Genomic DNA, 15,999 nt, shown 5'->3' with positions numbered 1-15,999 from the left:
ACCTCCCACAACCTCATACCTACCCCCCACAACCTCATACCTACCCCCCCCAAAACCTCATACCTCCCCCCCACACAACCTCATACCTCCCCCTCACAACCTCATACCTCCCCCCACAACCTCAAACCTCCCCCCCACAACCTCATACCTCCACCCCACAACCTCATACCTACCCCCCACAACCTCATACCTACCCCCCCACAACCTCATACCTCCCCCCCCACACAACCTCATACCTCCCCCTCACAACCTCATACCTCCCCCCCACAACCTCATACCTCCCCCCTCACAACCTCATACCTCCCCCCCCCACAACCTCAAACCTCCCCCCCACAACCTCATACCTCCCCCCCACAACCTCATACCTCCCCCCCACAACCTCATACCTACCCCCCACAACCTCATACCTACCCCCCCATAACCTACCTCCCCCCCACACAACCTCATACCTCCCCCCCTCACAACCTCATACCTCCCCCCCACAACCTCATACCTCCCCCCCACAACCTCATACCTACCCCCCCCCCACAACCTCATACCTCCCCCCCCACACAACCTCATACCTCCCCCCTCACAACCTCATACCTCCCCCCACAACCTCACACCTCCCCCCCCACAACCTCATACCTCCCCCCACAACCTCACACCTCCCCCCCACAACCTCATACCTCCCCCTCACAACCTCATACCTCCCCCCCACAACCTCATACCTCCCCCACTCACAACCTCACACCTCCCCCCCCTCACAACCCACCGTAACAACCCCCCCTCACCTCATTACACAACTGCTGTTCCATCTCTGCCACTTACCCTGTCACTGGTAATAGAGACATATTGGTAGTTTGTATCGAATGACTGCGTAATAGCCCGAGTTTCCACCCCCCCTCCCCCACTCTCCCCTCTCCCCCTCTCTCTTCCCTCTCCCCCCCTCCTCTCTCTATTTATTGCGGCTGCCTGATAAAAACTAACTTCCTGACTATGGGAAGAGCTCAGGAAACGCAAAACTGTGGGGAACTCTATAAAGTTAGGTTGTGGGGAAATTCTATAAAGTTAGGTTGTGGGGAAATTCTATAAAGTTAGGTTGTGGGGACTCTATAAAGTTAGGTTGTGGGGACTCTATAAAGTTAGGTTGTGGGGACTCTATAAAGTTAGGTTGTGGGAAACTCTATAAAGTTAGGTTGTGGGGAACTCTATAAAGTTAGGTTGTGGGGAACTGTATAAAGTTAGGTTGTGGGGAACTCTATAAAGTTAGGTTGTGGAGAACTCTATAAAGTTAGGTTGTGGGGGAACTCTAAACTCTCTGTACTCCGGGGAAATGATAAAAGTTGTGAGGATACCACTTCTGGTGCAAATCTGGGGACCCATAGCCTCGGAGAAGAAAATAAGGAGTATTCAGAGACCTTGTGGATTCTCACTGAACATTGTAATATTTTTTCTCCTACCACCCCCATTCTTTTATATATACACATATATGTTTGTTTTATTTAAACTTTGTTACAAAAAAGGAGTTATATATTGGTTCCTACAGCTCCTATGATGGCGGGCAGGAACTCTGAATGCAGTGAGCATTTCCCCTCTGTATCGCCACGCTGAGGCGCTGGAATAGGAAGCTGGCAGCTCTAGGGTCTCTTGTTGTTTCAATTAGTCTAGAACCCAGTTCCTTCAAAAAACTGGTAGCACTCTTACCCCAGGTGCCGAGTGTCTCAGAAGCAATGGGGACAAAATTGTAGTGGTGGTCCAGCTCTCTGTACTTACGGGACTTATCTGGTTCCCTGTGAGTGGCAGCGCCACCTGGTTGTGCAACACTGATGTCAATGTAGGTGTTAGCCAGGGTTGTTACACACGTGTAGTCCCATACCAACTGCCTGACATTCTTCCAGGGGTTCACTGTGATACCATCCGGGCGACCAATAAGAGCATCAGAGTTACGGGGCTCTCGCTCGGCTGGGCATCCAGCTGTGGTGAGGCTCCTCTTGATGATGTCGTTAACTTCACTGCGCCTCGAGTGCCATCCCCCTGTGCTTTGGCAGAGTAGGCCATGGTGGCCGTACCTGTCGGCCACCACCTCGCCGCAAATACACCTATATCTGGTGTGGATTGGGGCAGCAAGGCGGAGGGCCACAGCAATTCGGATGGCGTGTGGTGTGAGACGCGTGCCAGTTGCCGACATTGGGGTTGCTAACAGGGTTCGAGTCTCTTGCAGGGGTTCAGTCCCATATGTGTGTTTATATATATATATATATATATATATATATATATATATATATATATATATATATATATATTTGTTTTTTACGTACAAATTATTTGTATCCAAATGTCCTCTTATTTGATTTGATAATACACGGTGTTCTCTCTCTTTTTATGTAACCACTTTCCATTGGATCCGAAGAACAAAATTTTGAGTTTTGTTTCAAGGTATGGACGCGCGAGCGATCCCCAGCCACAGCCCCGGTCACGTATGAAGGACTAACTTAACCTCTGCAAAGTTAAACAATATACCCGCAACTTGGCGGCTTCTCCACCAAGGTAAACCCAATTTTTTTTTTTGGTTTTTGGGTAGTTTTTGGGAAGTGGAAAAAAGGGGTAAGGGATGGGGGGGGGGGGTGAGGGAAGCAATTCTTGAAGAGCAGTTTAAAATCAAAATAAATACCAGACATATGCAAGTTTGGGGAAGATAGTGGTATCCACATTCTTCCTATACTGGAGGCTGGTTTACCAGTCTGTTGTGGACAGGAAATTGAATATCTATCACCCTGTTTGACCTTCCATTCCCTATTAATCTCATTTCACGCGCTATCGCTCCATGGTCGCATTAATCAAATGCCTTCGCAAAGTCTGAGTAAATCACACGAGGTACAAGTCGTTTTAGCTTGTAATGGTTAGGTAATTTTGTCCTAATGGTTGAGTAATTACAAAATATCTTCGGTAATTTTGTCCTAATGGTTGAGTAATTACAAAAAATCTTCGGTAGTTTTGTCCTAATGGTTGAGTAATTACAAAAATATCTAAGGTAATTTTGTCCTAATGGTTGAGTAACTACAAAAATATCTAAGGTAATTTTGTCCTAATGGTTGAGTAATTACAAAAAAATCTTCGATAATTTTGTCCAAATGGTTGAGTAATTAGAAAAAAGGCAGGACCTTCCCGTTAAAGGCCATTGTACTCCATGCAACTGGTGATTGGACTCCTAATCACTCTCTCAAAAACCTTGATAATGTGAGAAGTTAGAGCGACTGGTCAATCTTTTTTTTTTTTAGTCCAATGATTCGTTACATCTTTCGTGCAGTGGAGCCATATGTGCAGACTGCTAATCACAATAACCTGGTTGATAATTAACCAATCAACCAATCAACCAATCAACCAATATTTATTTTCAGATGTGTGGGTTGGTTGACGCTATCTGGTCTAGCAGGTTAGTAAACCCAGTGTCTTGAAGAGGTGTAAACCCAGTGTCTTGAGGATCTGTAAACCCAGTGTTTTGGCTGTAAACCCAGTGTCTTGAGGAGATGTAAACCAGTGTCTTGAGCTGTAAACTCAGTGTCTTGAGCTGTAAACCCAGTGTCTTGAGCTGTAAATCCAGTGTATTTATGAGCTATAAACCATGTGTCTTGAGGAGCTGTAAACAATGTGTCTTGAGGAGCTGTAAACCCAGTGTCTTGAAGAGCTGTAAACCCAGTGTCTTGGCTGTAAACCCAGTGTCTTAGTGAGCTGTAAACCCAGTGTCTTGGTGAGCTGTAAACCCAGTGTCTTGAAGAGATGTAAACCAGTGTCTTGAAGAGCTGTAAACCATGTGTCTTGAGGAGCTGTAAACCCAGTGTCTTGAAGAGCTGTAAACCCAGTGTCTTAGTGAGCTGTAAACCCAGTGATTTGAGGAGATGTAAACCCAGTGTCTTGAAGAGCTGTAAACCCAGTGTCTTGGGGAGCTGTAAACCCAGTGTCTTGAAGAAGTGTAAACCCAGTGTCTTGAGGAGCTGTAAACCCAGTGTTTTGAGGAGCTGTAAACCCAGTGTCTTGAAGAAGTGTAAACCCAGTGTCTTGAGGAGCTGTAAACCCAGTGTTTTGAGGAGCTGTAAACCCAGTGTCTTGAGGAGCTGTAAACCCAGTGTCTTGATGAGCTGCAAACACAGTGTTTTGGGGCACTGTAAACCAATTGTCTTGGGGAGCTGTAAACCCAGTGTCTTGAAGCGGTGTAAACCCAGTGTCTTGAAGAGGTGTAAACCCACTGTCTTGGCTGTAAACTCAGTGTCTTAGTGAGCTGTAAACCCAGTGTCTTGGTGAGCTGTAAACCCAGTGTCTTGGGAAGCTGTAAACCCAGTGTCTTGGGGAGCTGTAAACCATGTGTCTTGAGGAGCTGTAAACCCAGTGTCTTGAAGAGCTATAAACCCAGTGTCTTGAGGAGCTGTAAACCCAGTGTCTTATCCCGTATGTCGTGTGACAGTAAACCCAGTACCTGGCAGGTCAGTAAACTCTCAAATCCAGCAAGTATAATATCACCTAACGACCCGAGGTAAACTGAGACAGGACCGTTAACGGGTTTCCATTGCAGGAGTAAACTCCTTAACAAGGCAGAAGTAAGCAACCTCTTGCTTCTTGACAGGAAACACTTGACAGGAAACACTTGCACTTTCTTGACAGGAGAGTGCAAAGACATAGCAAACTTTCAGGACACGTTATTGACGTGTTCAGGACACGTTATTGACGTGTTCAGGACACGTTATTGACGTGTTCAGGACACTTATTGACGTGTTCAGGACACGTTACAGACGTGTTCAGGACACGTTACAGACGTGTTCAGGACACGTTACAGACGTGTTCAGGACACGTTATTGACGTGTTCAGGACACGTTACAGACGTGTTCAGGACACTTATTGACGTGTTCAGGACACTTTTTGATGTGTTCAGGACACGTTATTGACGTGTTCAGAACACGTTAAAGCCATATACTTACAAGACTTGAAGGTCATTGAGGTTCTTAATGGCAGAATCATCGATGCATGTCAGCTGATTGTTGTCCAACTGCCTGTTAGGGGAGAGTAAATGAGTGGTAAGAGAGCTGGGATTGTTTGAGTGACGAGGGATTGTTAACAACAATCAACAAGAACATATTTCTAATTAACATACAAGCAAAAATATAAAAATTAAGTTGAGAGAGAGAGAGAGAGAGAGAGAGAGAGAGAGAGAGAGAGAGAGAGAGAGAGAGAGAGAGAGAGAGAGAGAGAGAGAGAGAGAGAGAGCGAGAGAGAGAGAGAGAGAGAGAGAGAGAGAGAGAGAGAGAGAGAGAGAGAGAGAGAGAGAGAGAGAGAGAGAGAGAGAGAGAGAGAGATGCATAAGAAGCTGCTATCTCACATTATAATAAAAATAAAGATATGTTACACAAAGTAATGAGACTCATAGACCATCCAGGTGGTACTGGTTCTCTTCAGCTTTCAATAACTGTAGCCCTCTGCCCCTAGCACAAGTACTATTGTAGGTCCCTGCCCCTAGCACAAGCAATACTGTAGGTCCCTGCCCCTAGCACAAGCAATACTGTAGGTCCCTGCCCCTAGCGCAAGCAATACTGTAGGTCCCTGCCCCGAGCACAAGCAATACTGTAGGTCCCTGCCCCTAGCACAAGCAATACTGTAGGTCCCTGCCCCTAGCACAAGCACTACTGTAGGCCCCTGCCCCTAGCACAAGCACTACTGTAGGCCCCTGCCCCTAGCACAACCACAACTGTAGGTCCCTGCCCCTAGCACAACCACAACTGTAGGCCCCTGCCCCTAGCACAAGCAATACTGTAGGTCCCTGCCCCTAGCACAACCACTACTGTAGGTCCCTGCCCCTAGCACAAGCACAACTGTAGGCCCCTGCCCCTAGCACAACCACAACTGTAGGTCCCTGCCCCTAGCACAACCACAACTGTAGGCCCCTGCCCCTAGCACAAGCAATACTGTAGGTCCCTGCCCCTAGCACAACCACTACTGTAGGCCCCTGCCCCCAGCACAAGCAATACTGTAGGTCCCTGCCCCTAGCACAACCACAACTGTAGGCCCCTGCCCCTAGCACAAGCAATACTGTAGGTCCCTGCCCCTAGCACAACCACAACTGTAGGCCCCTGCCCCTAGCACAAGCAATACTGTAGGCCCCTGCCCCTAGCACAAGCAATACTGTAGGTCCCTGCCCCTAGCACAACCACAACTGTAGGCCCCTGCCCCTAGCACAAGCAATACTGTAGGTCCCTGCCCCTAGCACAACCACTACTGTAGGCCCCTGCCCCTAGCACAACCACAACTGTAGGCCCCCCTTGCCCACTAGCACAACCACAACTGTAGGCCCCTGCCCCTAGCACAACCACTACTGTAGGCCCCCTGCCCCTAGCACAACCACAACTGTAGGCCCCCCTTGCCCGCTAGCACAACCACAACTACCACAACCTCTACAACACAACTTACAGGTTGTTGATGTTTGGGGCGCCACGGAAGGTCCTCCTCCCCACCACAGACAGCTTGTTGTGACTCAGGTCTCTGTGGCAGAACAAGGGAGAACAATTAGTCTTTCTCTGTGGCAGAACAAGGGAGAACAATTAGTCTTTCTCTGTGGCAGAACAAGGGAGAACAATTAGTCTTTCTCTGTGGCAGAACAAGGGAGAACAATTAGTCTTTCTCTGTGGCAGAACAAGGGAGAACAATTAGTCTTTCTCTGTGGCAGAACAAGGGAGAACAATTAGTCTTTCTCTGTGGCAGAACATGGGAGAACAATTAGTCTTTCTCTGTGGCAGGAGAAGGAAGAACAATTAGTCTTTCTCTGTGGCAGAACAAGGGAGAACAATTAGTCTTTCTCTGTGGCAGAACAAGGGAGAACAATTAGTCTTTCTCTGTGGCAGAACATGGAAGAACAATTAGTGTTAGACAAACGCTATATACACACACACACACTTACATATGTATACGAATGTGTGTGTGTCTTACATATATACATACATACCTCTACACACACCTACATATATAAACACACTTGTACGAGTGTGTGTGTGTGTGTGTGTGTGTGTGTGTGTGTGTGTGTGTGTGTGTGTGTGTGTGTGTGTGTGTGTGTGTGTGTGTGTTAGAGAGAAATATGTGTAGTAGACATAATAGAGGAGAAATAAATTGCTTAGAAAGGCTTGGTTCCAAGAGCTAGCAGTTCCATTCTGGAGATACTATTCCATTTTCTGTTTTAGGTCCTCTGGAAGGTTAGGATAAAGGGCACGTTAGTACGCTACTTTCTTGCCGTTGCTTTCTGAGAGCCCAGGTAGACTTATCTGTTATTAATGTTATGCTAAATCGAAGGAAAAGTTGATTCTGAATATATGTTTCATTAATCTCTTTGTTATTAATCTCTATCTATTGTGTTCCCATAATGGTTGGAGGACACAAATAGTAATAACTTGAGAGAGAGAGAGAGAGAGAGAGAGAGAGAGAGAGAGAGAGAGAGAGAGAGAGAGAGAGAGAGAGAGAGAGAGAGAGAGAGAGAGAGAGAGAGAGAGAGAGACAGAGAGAGAGACAGACAGAGAGAGAGAGACAGAGAGAGAAGCACGATCTACGGGATGAAGCTAGATAAGATATGACGGCTAGACGGAATAAGGTCTAGCTTATCCACCAAAGCCGCGCGGATAACCCCCCCCCCCCCCGGGCCCCGTCCATCGCTAGCGAACGACCCGTATCGAACCTAATTAACCTGTCCCTTTCTTGCCCAAATTCTGGTTCGTTTGGGTGGTGGTAATGGTGTAGTTTAGGGTGGTTTACCTGTGTCTGGGGGGGGGGGGAGCAAGACTAACGCAATAATCATCATGTCCTTCACTAAGTTGTATCATTAGGGGGGTGGGGGGGGGGGATGGTGGGGGGGCATGGATAATTGCCCCTTGGGCAGGTACACATAACTGCCGGAAAGTCGTTTACTAGCATTGTACGACCCAGTGATTGTGCAGGAGACGCCCCTCACGCACTCACGCACTCACACACGCACTCTCTCTCTCTCTGTCTCTGTCTGTCTGTCTCTCTCTCTCTCTCTCTCTCTCTCTCTCTCTCTCTCTCTCTCTCTCTCTCTCTCTCATAACACTTAGTAAACAAAGACTTAGTATAATAATATTATTATACACTATACGCATAAAACACACCCCGTTGATGAAGTGAGAGGATGGTATTATATAACCAAGTTCCCGGACGTGGTATAACCAACTCCCATGGTACTACCATGGTCCACCACCTGTGGTACTACCACACTCCACCACCTGTGGTACCACCACACTCCACCACCTGTGGTACCACCACACTCCACCACCTGTGGTACCACCACACTCCACCACCTGTGGTACCACCACACTCCACCACCTGTGGTACCACCACACTCCACCACCTGTGGTACTACCACACTCCACCACCTGTGGTACTACCACACTCCACCACCTGTGGTACTACCACGGTCCACCACCTGTGGTACCACCACACTCCACCACCTGTGGCCGGATGAACAAGGATAATTAACCGATCAAATTCATGACGTGTTTTAATTACTGGTTAATTAAAATTTAATTACTTTGAAACTCTATTATTTTAAAAGTATCTTAAGATTTATTTTACACATTGGTTAAGTGTCGGAGCTTTGTTAAGTGTCGGAGCTTTGTTAAGTGTCGGAGCTTTGTTAAGTGTCGGAGCTTTGTTAAGTGTCGGAGCTTTGTTAAGTGTCGGAGCTTTGTTAAGTGTCGGAGCTTTGTTAAGTGTCGGAGCTTTGTTAAGTGTCGGAGCTTTGTTAAGTGTCGGAGCTTTGTTAAGTGTCGGGGCTTTGTTAAGTGTCGGAGCTTTGTTAAGTGACGGAGCTTTGTTAAGTGTCGGAGCTTTGTTAAGTGTCGGAGCTGTGTTAAGTGTCGGGGCTGTGTTAAGTGACGGAGCTGTGTTAAGTGACGGAGCTTTGTTAAGTGTCGGAGCTTTGTTAAGTGACGGAGCTTTGTTAAGTGTCGGAGCTTTGTTAAGTGTCGGAGCTTTGTTAAGTGTCGGAGCTTTGTTAAGTGTCGGAGCTTTGTTAAGTGACGGAGCTTTGTTAAGTGTCGGAGCTTTGTTAAGTGTCGGAGCTTTGTTAAGTGTCGGAGCTTTGTTAAGTGTCGGAGCTTTGTTAAGTGACGGAGCTTTGTTAAGTGTCGGAGCTGTGTTAAGTGTCGGGGCTGTGTTAAGTGACGGAGCTGTGTTAAGTGACGGAGCCGTGTTAAGTAACGGAGCCGTGTTAAGTAACGGAGCTGTGTTAAGTGTCGGAGCTGTGTTAAGTGTCGGAGCTGTGTTAAGTGTCGGAGCTGTGTTAAGTGTCGGAGCTGTGTTAAGTGACGGAGTTGTGTTAAGTGTCGGAGCTGTGTTAAGTGTCGGAGCTGTGTTAAGTGTCGGAGCTTTGTTAAGTGTCGGAGCTTTGTTAAGTGACGGAGCTGTGTTAAGTAACGGAGCTGTGTCAAGTAACGGAACCGTGTTAAGTGACGGAGCCGTGTTAAGTGACGGAGCTGTGTTAAGTGTCGGAGCTGTGTTAAGTGACTGAGCCGTGTTAAGTGACTGAGCCGTGTTAAGTGACTGAGCCGTGTTAAGTGACGGAGCCGTGTTAAGTAACGGAGCCGTGTTAAGTGACCTGCCCGGCGCGGACATGCCAATAGCGCCCCCAAGGCACAGTGAGTTACAGAGCACACGACCTCACAAGGTGATTAATCAGCTTTTACAAGCTCAAGTTACAACTACAAGACAAACCTAATGCATTGGCATAGTTAATCTCGGGCCCAGGTCTGGTATATCGCGTGTTCTGGCGGTCAGTATACTCAGAGTATATCCAGGGAGTGTTGTACATGCTGCTATGGCGGTGTGTCCACTCACAGGATGAGTGGCGCTGCCCAATACTGTCACTATAGCGGTGTGTCCACTCACAGGATGAGTGGCGCTGCCCAATACTGTCACTATGGCGGTGTGTCCACTCACAGGATGAGTGACGCTGCCCAATACTGTCACTATGGCGGTGTGTCCACTCACAGCATGAGTGACGCTGCCCAATACTGTCACTATGGCGGTGTGTCCACTCACAGGATGAGTGGCGCTGCCCAATACTGTCACTATGGCGGTGTGTCCACTCACAGGATGAGTGACGCTGCCCAATACTGTCACTATGGCGGTGTGTCCAGTCACAAGATGAGTGGCGCTGCCCAATACTGTCACTATGGCGGTGTGTCCACTCACAGGATGAGTGGCGCTGCCCAATACTGTCACTATGGCGGTGTCCACTCACAGGATGAGTGGCGCTGCCCAATACTGTCACTATGGCGGTGTGTTCACTCACAGGATGAGTGACGCTGCCCAATACTGTCACTATGGCGGTGTGTCCACTCACAGGATGAGTGGCGCTGCCCAATACTGTCACTATGGCGGTGTGTTCACTCACAGGATGAGTGGCGCTGTCCAATACTGTCACTATGGCGGTGTGTCCACTCACAGGATGAGTGACGCTGCCCAATACTGTCACTATCGCGGTGTGTCCACTCACAGGATGAGTGACGCTGCCCAATACTGTCACTATGGCGGTGTGTCCACTCACAGAATGAGTGACGCTGCCCAATACTGTCACTATGGCGGTGTGTCCACTCACAGGATGAGTGGCGCTGCCCAATACTGTCACTATGGCGGTGTGTCCACTCACAGGATGAGTGGCGCTGCCCAATACTGTCACTATGGCGGTGTGTCCACTCACAGGATGAGTGACGCTGCCCAATACTGTCACTATGGCGGTGTGTACACTCACAGGATGAGTGGCGCTGCCCAATACTGTCACTATGGCGGTGTGTTCACTCACAGGATGAGTGACGCTGCCCAATACTGTCACTATGGCGGTGTCCACTCACAGGATGAGTGGCGCTGCCCAATACTGTCACTATGGCGGTGTGTTCACTCACAGGATGAGTGGCGCTGCCCAATACTGTCACTATGGCGGTGTGTCCACTCACAGGATGAGTGGCGCTGCCCAATACTGTCACTATGGCGGTGTGTTCACTCACAGGATGAGTGGCGCTGTCCAATACTGTCACTATGGCGGTGTGTCCACTCACAGGATGAGTGACGCTGCCCAATACTGTCACTATCGCGGTGTGTCCACTCACAGGATGAGTGACGCTGCCCAATACTGTCACTATGGCGGTGTGTCCACTCACAGAATGAGTGACGCTGCCCAATACTGTCACTATGGCGGTGTGTCCACTCACAGGATGAGTGGCGCTGCCCAATACTGTCACTATGGCGGTGTGTCCACTCACAGGATGAGTGGCGCTGCCCAATACTGTCACTATGGCGGTGTGTCCACTCACAGGATGAGTGACGCTGCCCAATACTGTCACTATGGCGGTGTGTACACTCACAGGATGAGTGGCGCTGCCCAATACTGTCACTATGGCGGTGTGTCCACTCACAGGATGAGTGGCGCTGCCCAATACTGTCACTATGGCGGTGTGTCCACTCACAGGATGAGTGGCGCTGCCCAATACTGTCACTATGGCGGTGTGTCCACTCACAGGATGAGTGGCGCTGCCCAATACTGTCACTATGGCGGTGTGTCCAGTCACAAGATGAGTGACGCTGCCCAATACTGTCACTATGGCGGTGTGTCCAGTCACAAGATGAGTGACGCTGCCCAATACTGTCACTATGGCGGTGTGTCCAGTCACAAGATGAGTGGCGCTGCCCAATACTGTCACTATGGCGGTGTGTCCACTCACAGGATGAGTGGCGCTGCCCAATACTGTCACTATGGCGGTGTGTCCAGTCACAAGATGAGTGACGCTGCCCAATACTGTCACTATGGCGGTGTGTCCAGTCACAAGATGAGTGGCGCTGCCCAATACTGTCACTATGGCGGTGTGTCCACTCACAGGATGAGTGACGCTGCCCAATACTGTCACTATGGCGGTGTGTCCACTCACAGGATGAGTGACGCTGCCCAATACTGTCACTATGGCGGTGTGTCCACTCACAGGATGAGTGACGCTGCCCAATACTGTCACTATGGCGGTGTGTCCAGTCACAAGATGAGTGGCGCTGCCCAATACTGTCACTATGGCGGTGTGTCCAGTCACAAGATGAGTGGCGCTGCCCAATAAACTCCTCCTTCAGGCCAGAAAAAAAATAGACAGCATTCTTCAACACTTATCATATTAAAACTCTCGTTATTCAACTACGTGTTCAAAATGGGGTGAACTAACTGCAATCTCTGGTTCTGAACACTATGTCTCCTCCCGACTCTTTAACACAGTCTTTGGCACAGTCTTTGGCACAGTCTTTGGCACGGTCTTTGGCACAGTCTTTGGCACAGTCTTTGGCACAGTCTTTGGCACAGCCCGAACAACGCTGCCTACTCCCAGAACCACATAAACACAAAATATTTGTGGAAAAAATAATAAGGGATACAAGTCCCTGGTGGAAACAATTTCAAACTCGCTCTCAGAGAGCTGTCTCTTGCAGTGACAATAATTACAGTGAAATAATATATTTTATGGATGAAGCATTGGGGAATAAAGTTGAGCTGGAAACAGTATATATATATACGATATCTGGAGTCGATCTGAGGCTTGTTGGCGAGGCTGCAAGTTTAGCTCTCGGACGTAAGTTCGAATCCTCGTCACGGCCCTTGTGGATTTGTTCAGAGGCTGCAAGTTTAGGGGTCAGTAAAGATGGATATATGGGAAGAGTTATATGATTTAAGGGAAAATACAGGAAATCTTTACTTATATAAAACAGAATGTGCGTCTCTTAAGAGTTTGGCGACGAGACTCAGGAAGCCTGTGTAGAGAACTGGACCTGGGGGTCGGCTGGGGTCGGCCCCAGTGTCACACTTTCTAGAAACATCAGCCTCTAACCCTACCCACCCTCCAGTGCGATTTTTCACGGTCTGAAATGAAATTGTGAATGTGTTTTCCATAGAGTTTGTATATTTACTCCCGCCGTTTACCCGCGCTTGTTAATAATTTACCCGAAAACAATGAACTGAATCTATATATATTATATATATATATATATATATATATATATATATATATATATATATATATATATATATATATATATATATATATATATATATCTTGTTCTTACAAGACCTGTTCTTACAGGTCTTATAAGAACAAGACCAGAACGTGAAGATGCGAACATAGAAGACAATGCTCAAGAAACAACGCCCACTTCACGTAATTAATCTTTGTATGTGTTTTGAACCCTGTTTATCCTCATTCTACTCTTTTTCTCCTTTATGCCTTACTTTTTACCCTTATGTTTACACAATTAATACCCAATATTTACCCCTGACCCCATTGTTTGCTCCATTCGTATTCACCTGATCCACTATTAGCTTAAATATAATGTCCGGTACTGAAACTTGAATCACTTGAGAATGAACCATATAGTTTCGAAACGTTGTGAAATTTTAAAATAAGTGTAATACCTTCTATAATTATTCACTTCATTTTCTTCACCTTGAAAAACAAACATGACTTTTGGAGTACTCCTCCAAAAGTCCTCTTGAGGTGCTTCCGGGGCTTAGCGTCCCCGCGGCCCGGTCGTCGACCACGCCTCCTACGTCATGACAGGGGGATAATTTGCTGTCAAAATAAGACAAGAAACTGACAGATTCAGCGCATCATAGACACACTAAAGGTCACAAATTGGCTTGTTAGGTCATGATAAAGGGGTCAGGATAAAGAATTTGGGGTGGGACGGGGGGAAAGGAATGGTGCCCAATGAATTGGACGGTCGGGGGATTGAACGCCGACCTGCATGAAGCGAGACCGTGGCTCTACCGTCCAGCCCAAGTGGTTGGCTGATCTCTTAATACTTCTTCAGCACGTGTAACGAGCCTGAGTGTGATGGTTGTTGGTAACACTGATTTAATGCGCTTCAGTATACATGTGACGTCACACAATGCGCTCCAGTATGCATGTGACGTCACACAATGCGCTCCAGTATGCATGTGACGTCATCCTGACGTCACACTGACACAGAGTAGTGACCCTTCGACTTAACACAGTTCATCAGGCTATATTGACCGCTCTGTTGTGACCAATAAAACTGTAGTGATGACCCGGTCATCTCCTCAAACCCAAGAATATTAAGTTCACTTCCTTCCAGGGGAACAAAATGATAATAATCCAATATTTCCCAACTAGAAAAGGCTACCCTAAACAGTCTGCTTGCTCCAGGCAAGTCTGGATCACATGTCCATTAACCTGTCAATTTCTCAACAAGTTTAAACAAGCTTAACTATCTGCCCCTTGCTCCTGAATGGCCTGAAGCCTGTAATCTGAGGTCGTTTAGCGAGAGGACAGTGAGGTTAAGGGTCGTTTAAGGTCAGGTCAAAAGGTCATCCTCATTAAGCAAAATGAGAAAGGGAAGGATTGCTATCGGGAGAGTGACCCCAGATATCGGATCTCTCAGGTTCGGGTGCCTTCAGGGGTGGGCGGTGGCTGGTGTGGGCGGCCTAGTAGAGTATGGGCGGCTCCCCTGTTAGTGTTTGGTCACTATCTATATCTATCTATTCAGGCGGTTCACCAGGCAGGAGGCCTATCATCACCACGCCCACTGGATAATCTCGCCTCATCTCGAACAACCTGGCCTCTGAACTTTCACCAATTACTGGCTATACAAGATATTGAATTATAGACTCGTTTAATATTCTGTTTGTATTATGTTCCGTGAACTGCCCTCCATCCTCAGAGGTTGTTAACACCGGGTTTGAAAAGTTTATTAATTTATAAATTAATATTACATTTTAAATTCAGCTGACAGTACAAAAAATTAGAAATAATGATTTATAATTACAAAATATGAATCATCTGAAGCAGAAATTGCAGAAAGTCCTGTGAGTAATGTAACTCTAGTGAGCATAAAAGCAGCGGAGGCGAGTACTCACAATGTTAATAACAAAAATAATATAATATTTATTAATATACGAAAGTACTTAAGGAAAAAAAAAATATTTATTATATATTTTTTATAATAAACCAATGTACCTAGAAGAGACTCGAACCGCCTGTCAGGTTCACCAGGTCACTGTACTAGCACCTTCCTAGTACAGCGTGTGGGCAAAGAAGTGGGGGGAAGATATCACCCTGTAACGTGCTGTAATGGTCTCGTTCCTCTGTAACTATCCCAAGATAGCGGTCTGGAATATTGAGACCGCGATGGCATGGAACGTTCAGGAATGATGTGGATTTGATCGATACTTAACGGTTAAGTCTCTCTGGTCCAAGATGACAATATGGATTATCCTTTAAGATGGATTTCACTCTTCTTGAGGTTATCTTGAGATGATTTCGGGGCTTTAGTGTCCCCGCGGCCCGGTCCTCGACCAGGCCTCCACCCCCAGGAAGCAGCCCGTGACAGCTGACTAACTCCCAGGTACCTATTTACTGCTAGGTAACAGGGGCATTCAGGGTGAAAGAAACTTTGCCCATTTGTTTCTGCCTCGTGCGGGAATCGAACCCGCGCCACAGAATTACGAGTCCTGCGCACTATCCACCAGGCTACGAGGCCCTACCCCTCTTAGTCTGTCTCGTATCCTTCAGCCCAGAAGACCGGATTCACAAACCACTCTCAAGTGCGCTTCGGGTCGACGGAGAATTAAATTCCGGGTGACCTTCGATGGCAAAGGTGATTTTGGATAGTTAAGGTAATACGGAATGCCAATTCTGAGATCTGGAATGCAAAAAAATAAAAAAAAATAAGGACCGGTACCGCTCCTGTGTCAGGTAAGTTACGGGCTCACCATAGCCCGTGCTACTTGGAACTTGTTCCGAGTAGCTGAATCTATAACAACAACAACGGTAATACCCACGTGGTTAATCCGTTTCAGCCACGTGGTGGGTACGAGATACCCAGTGTGTGTGTGTGTGTGTGTGTGTGTGTGTGTGTGTGTGTGTGTGTGTGTGTGTGTGTGTGTGTGTGTGTGTGTGTGTGTGTGTGTGTGTGTGGTTATCTTGAGGT

The 15,999-nt window shown here is 47.4% G+C and overlaps 1 protein-coding gene across 1 annotated transcript in view; it reads right to left on the bottom strand.

The window, feature by feature from the left end:
• Positions 1-15,999, bottom strand: part of LOC123751064 (protein slit-like) — a 758,079-nt gene that overhangs the window by 137,017 nt on the left and 605,063 nt on the right. The window contains exons 5-6 of the mRNA XM_069308639.1: positions 6,436-6,507; positions 4,953-5,024 (exon numbers count right to left, since the gene is read on the bottom strand). Coding sequence (XP_069164740.1) covers positions 4,953-5,024; positions 6,436-6,507 — 144 coding nt within the window. The remainder of the gene's footprint in view (positions 1-4,952; positions 5,025-6,435; positions 6,508-15,999) is intronic.

The sequence above is a fragment of the Procambarus clarkii genome, chromosome 63, assembly GCF_040958095.1.
Source record: "Procambarus clarkii isolate CNS0578487 chromosome 63, FALCON_Pclarkii_2.0, whole genome shotgun sequence".
Lineage (NCBI taxonomy): Eukaryota > Metazoa > Arthropoda > Malacostraca > Decapoda > Cambaridae > Procambarus > Procambarus clarkii.
Note: the sequence above shows the minus strand (reverse complement) of the source record. Positions and strands in the feature narration are given on the sequence as shown.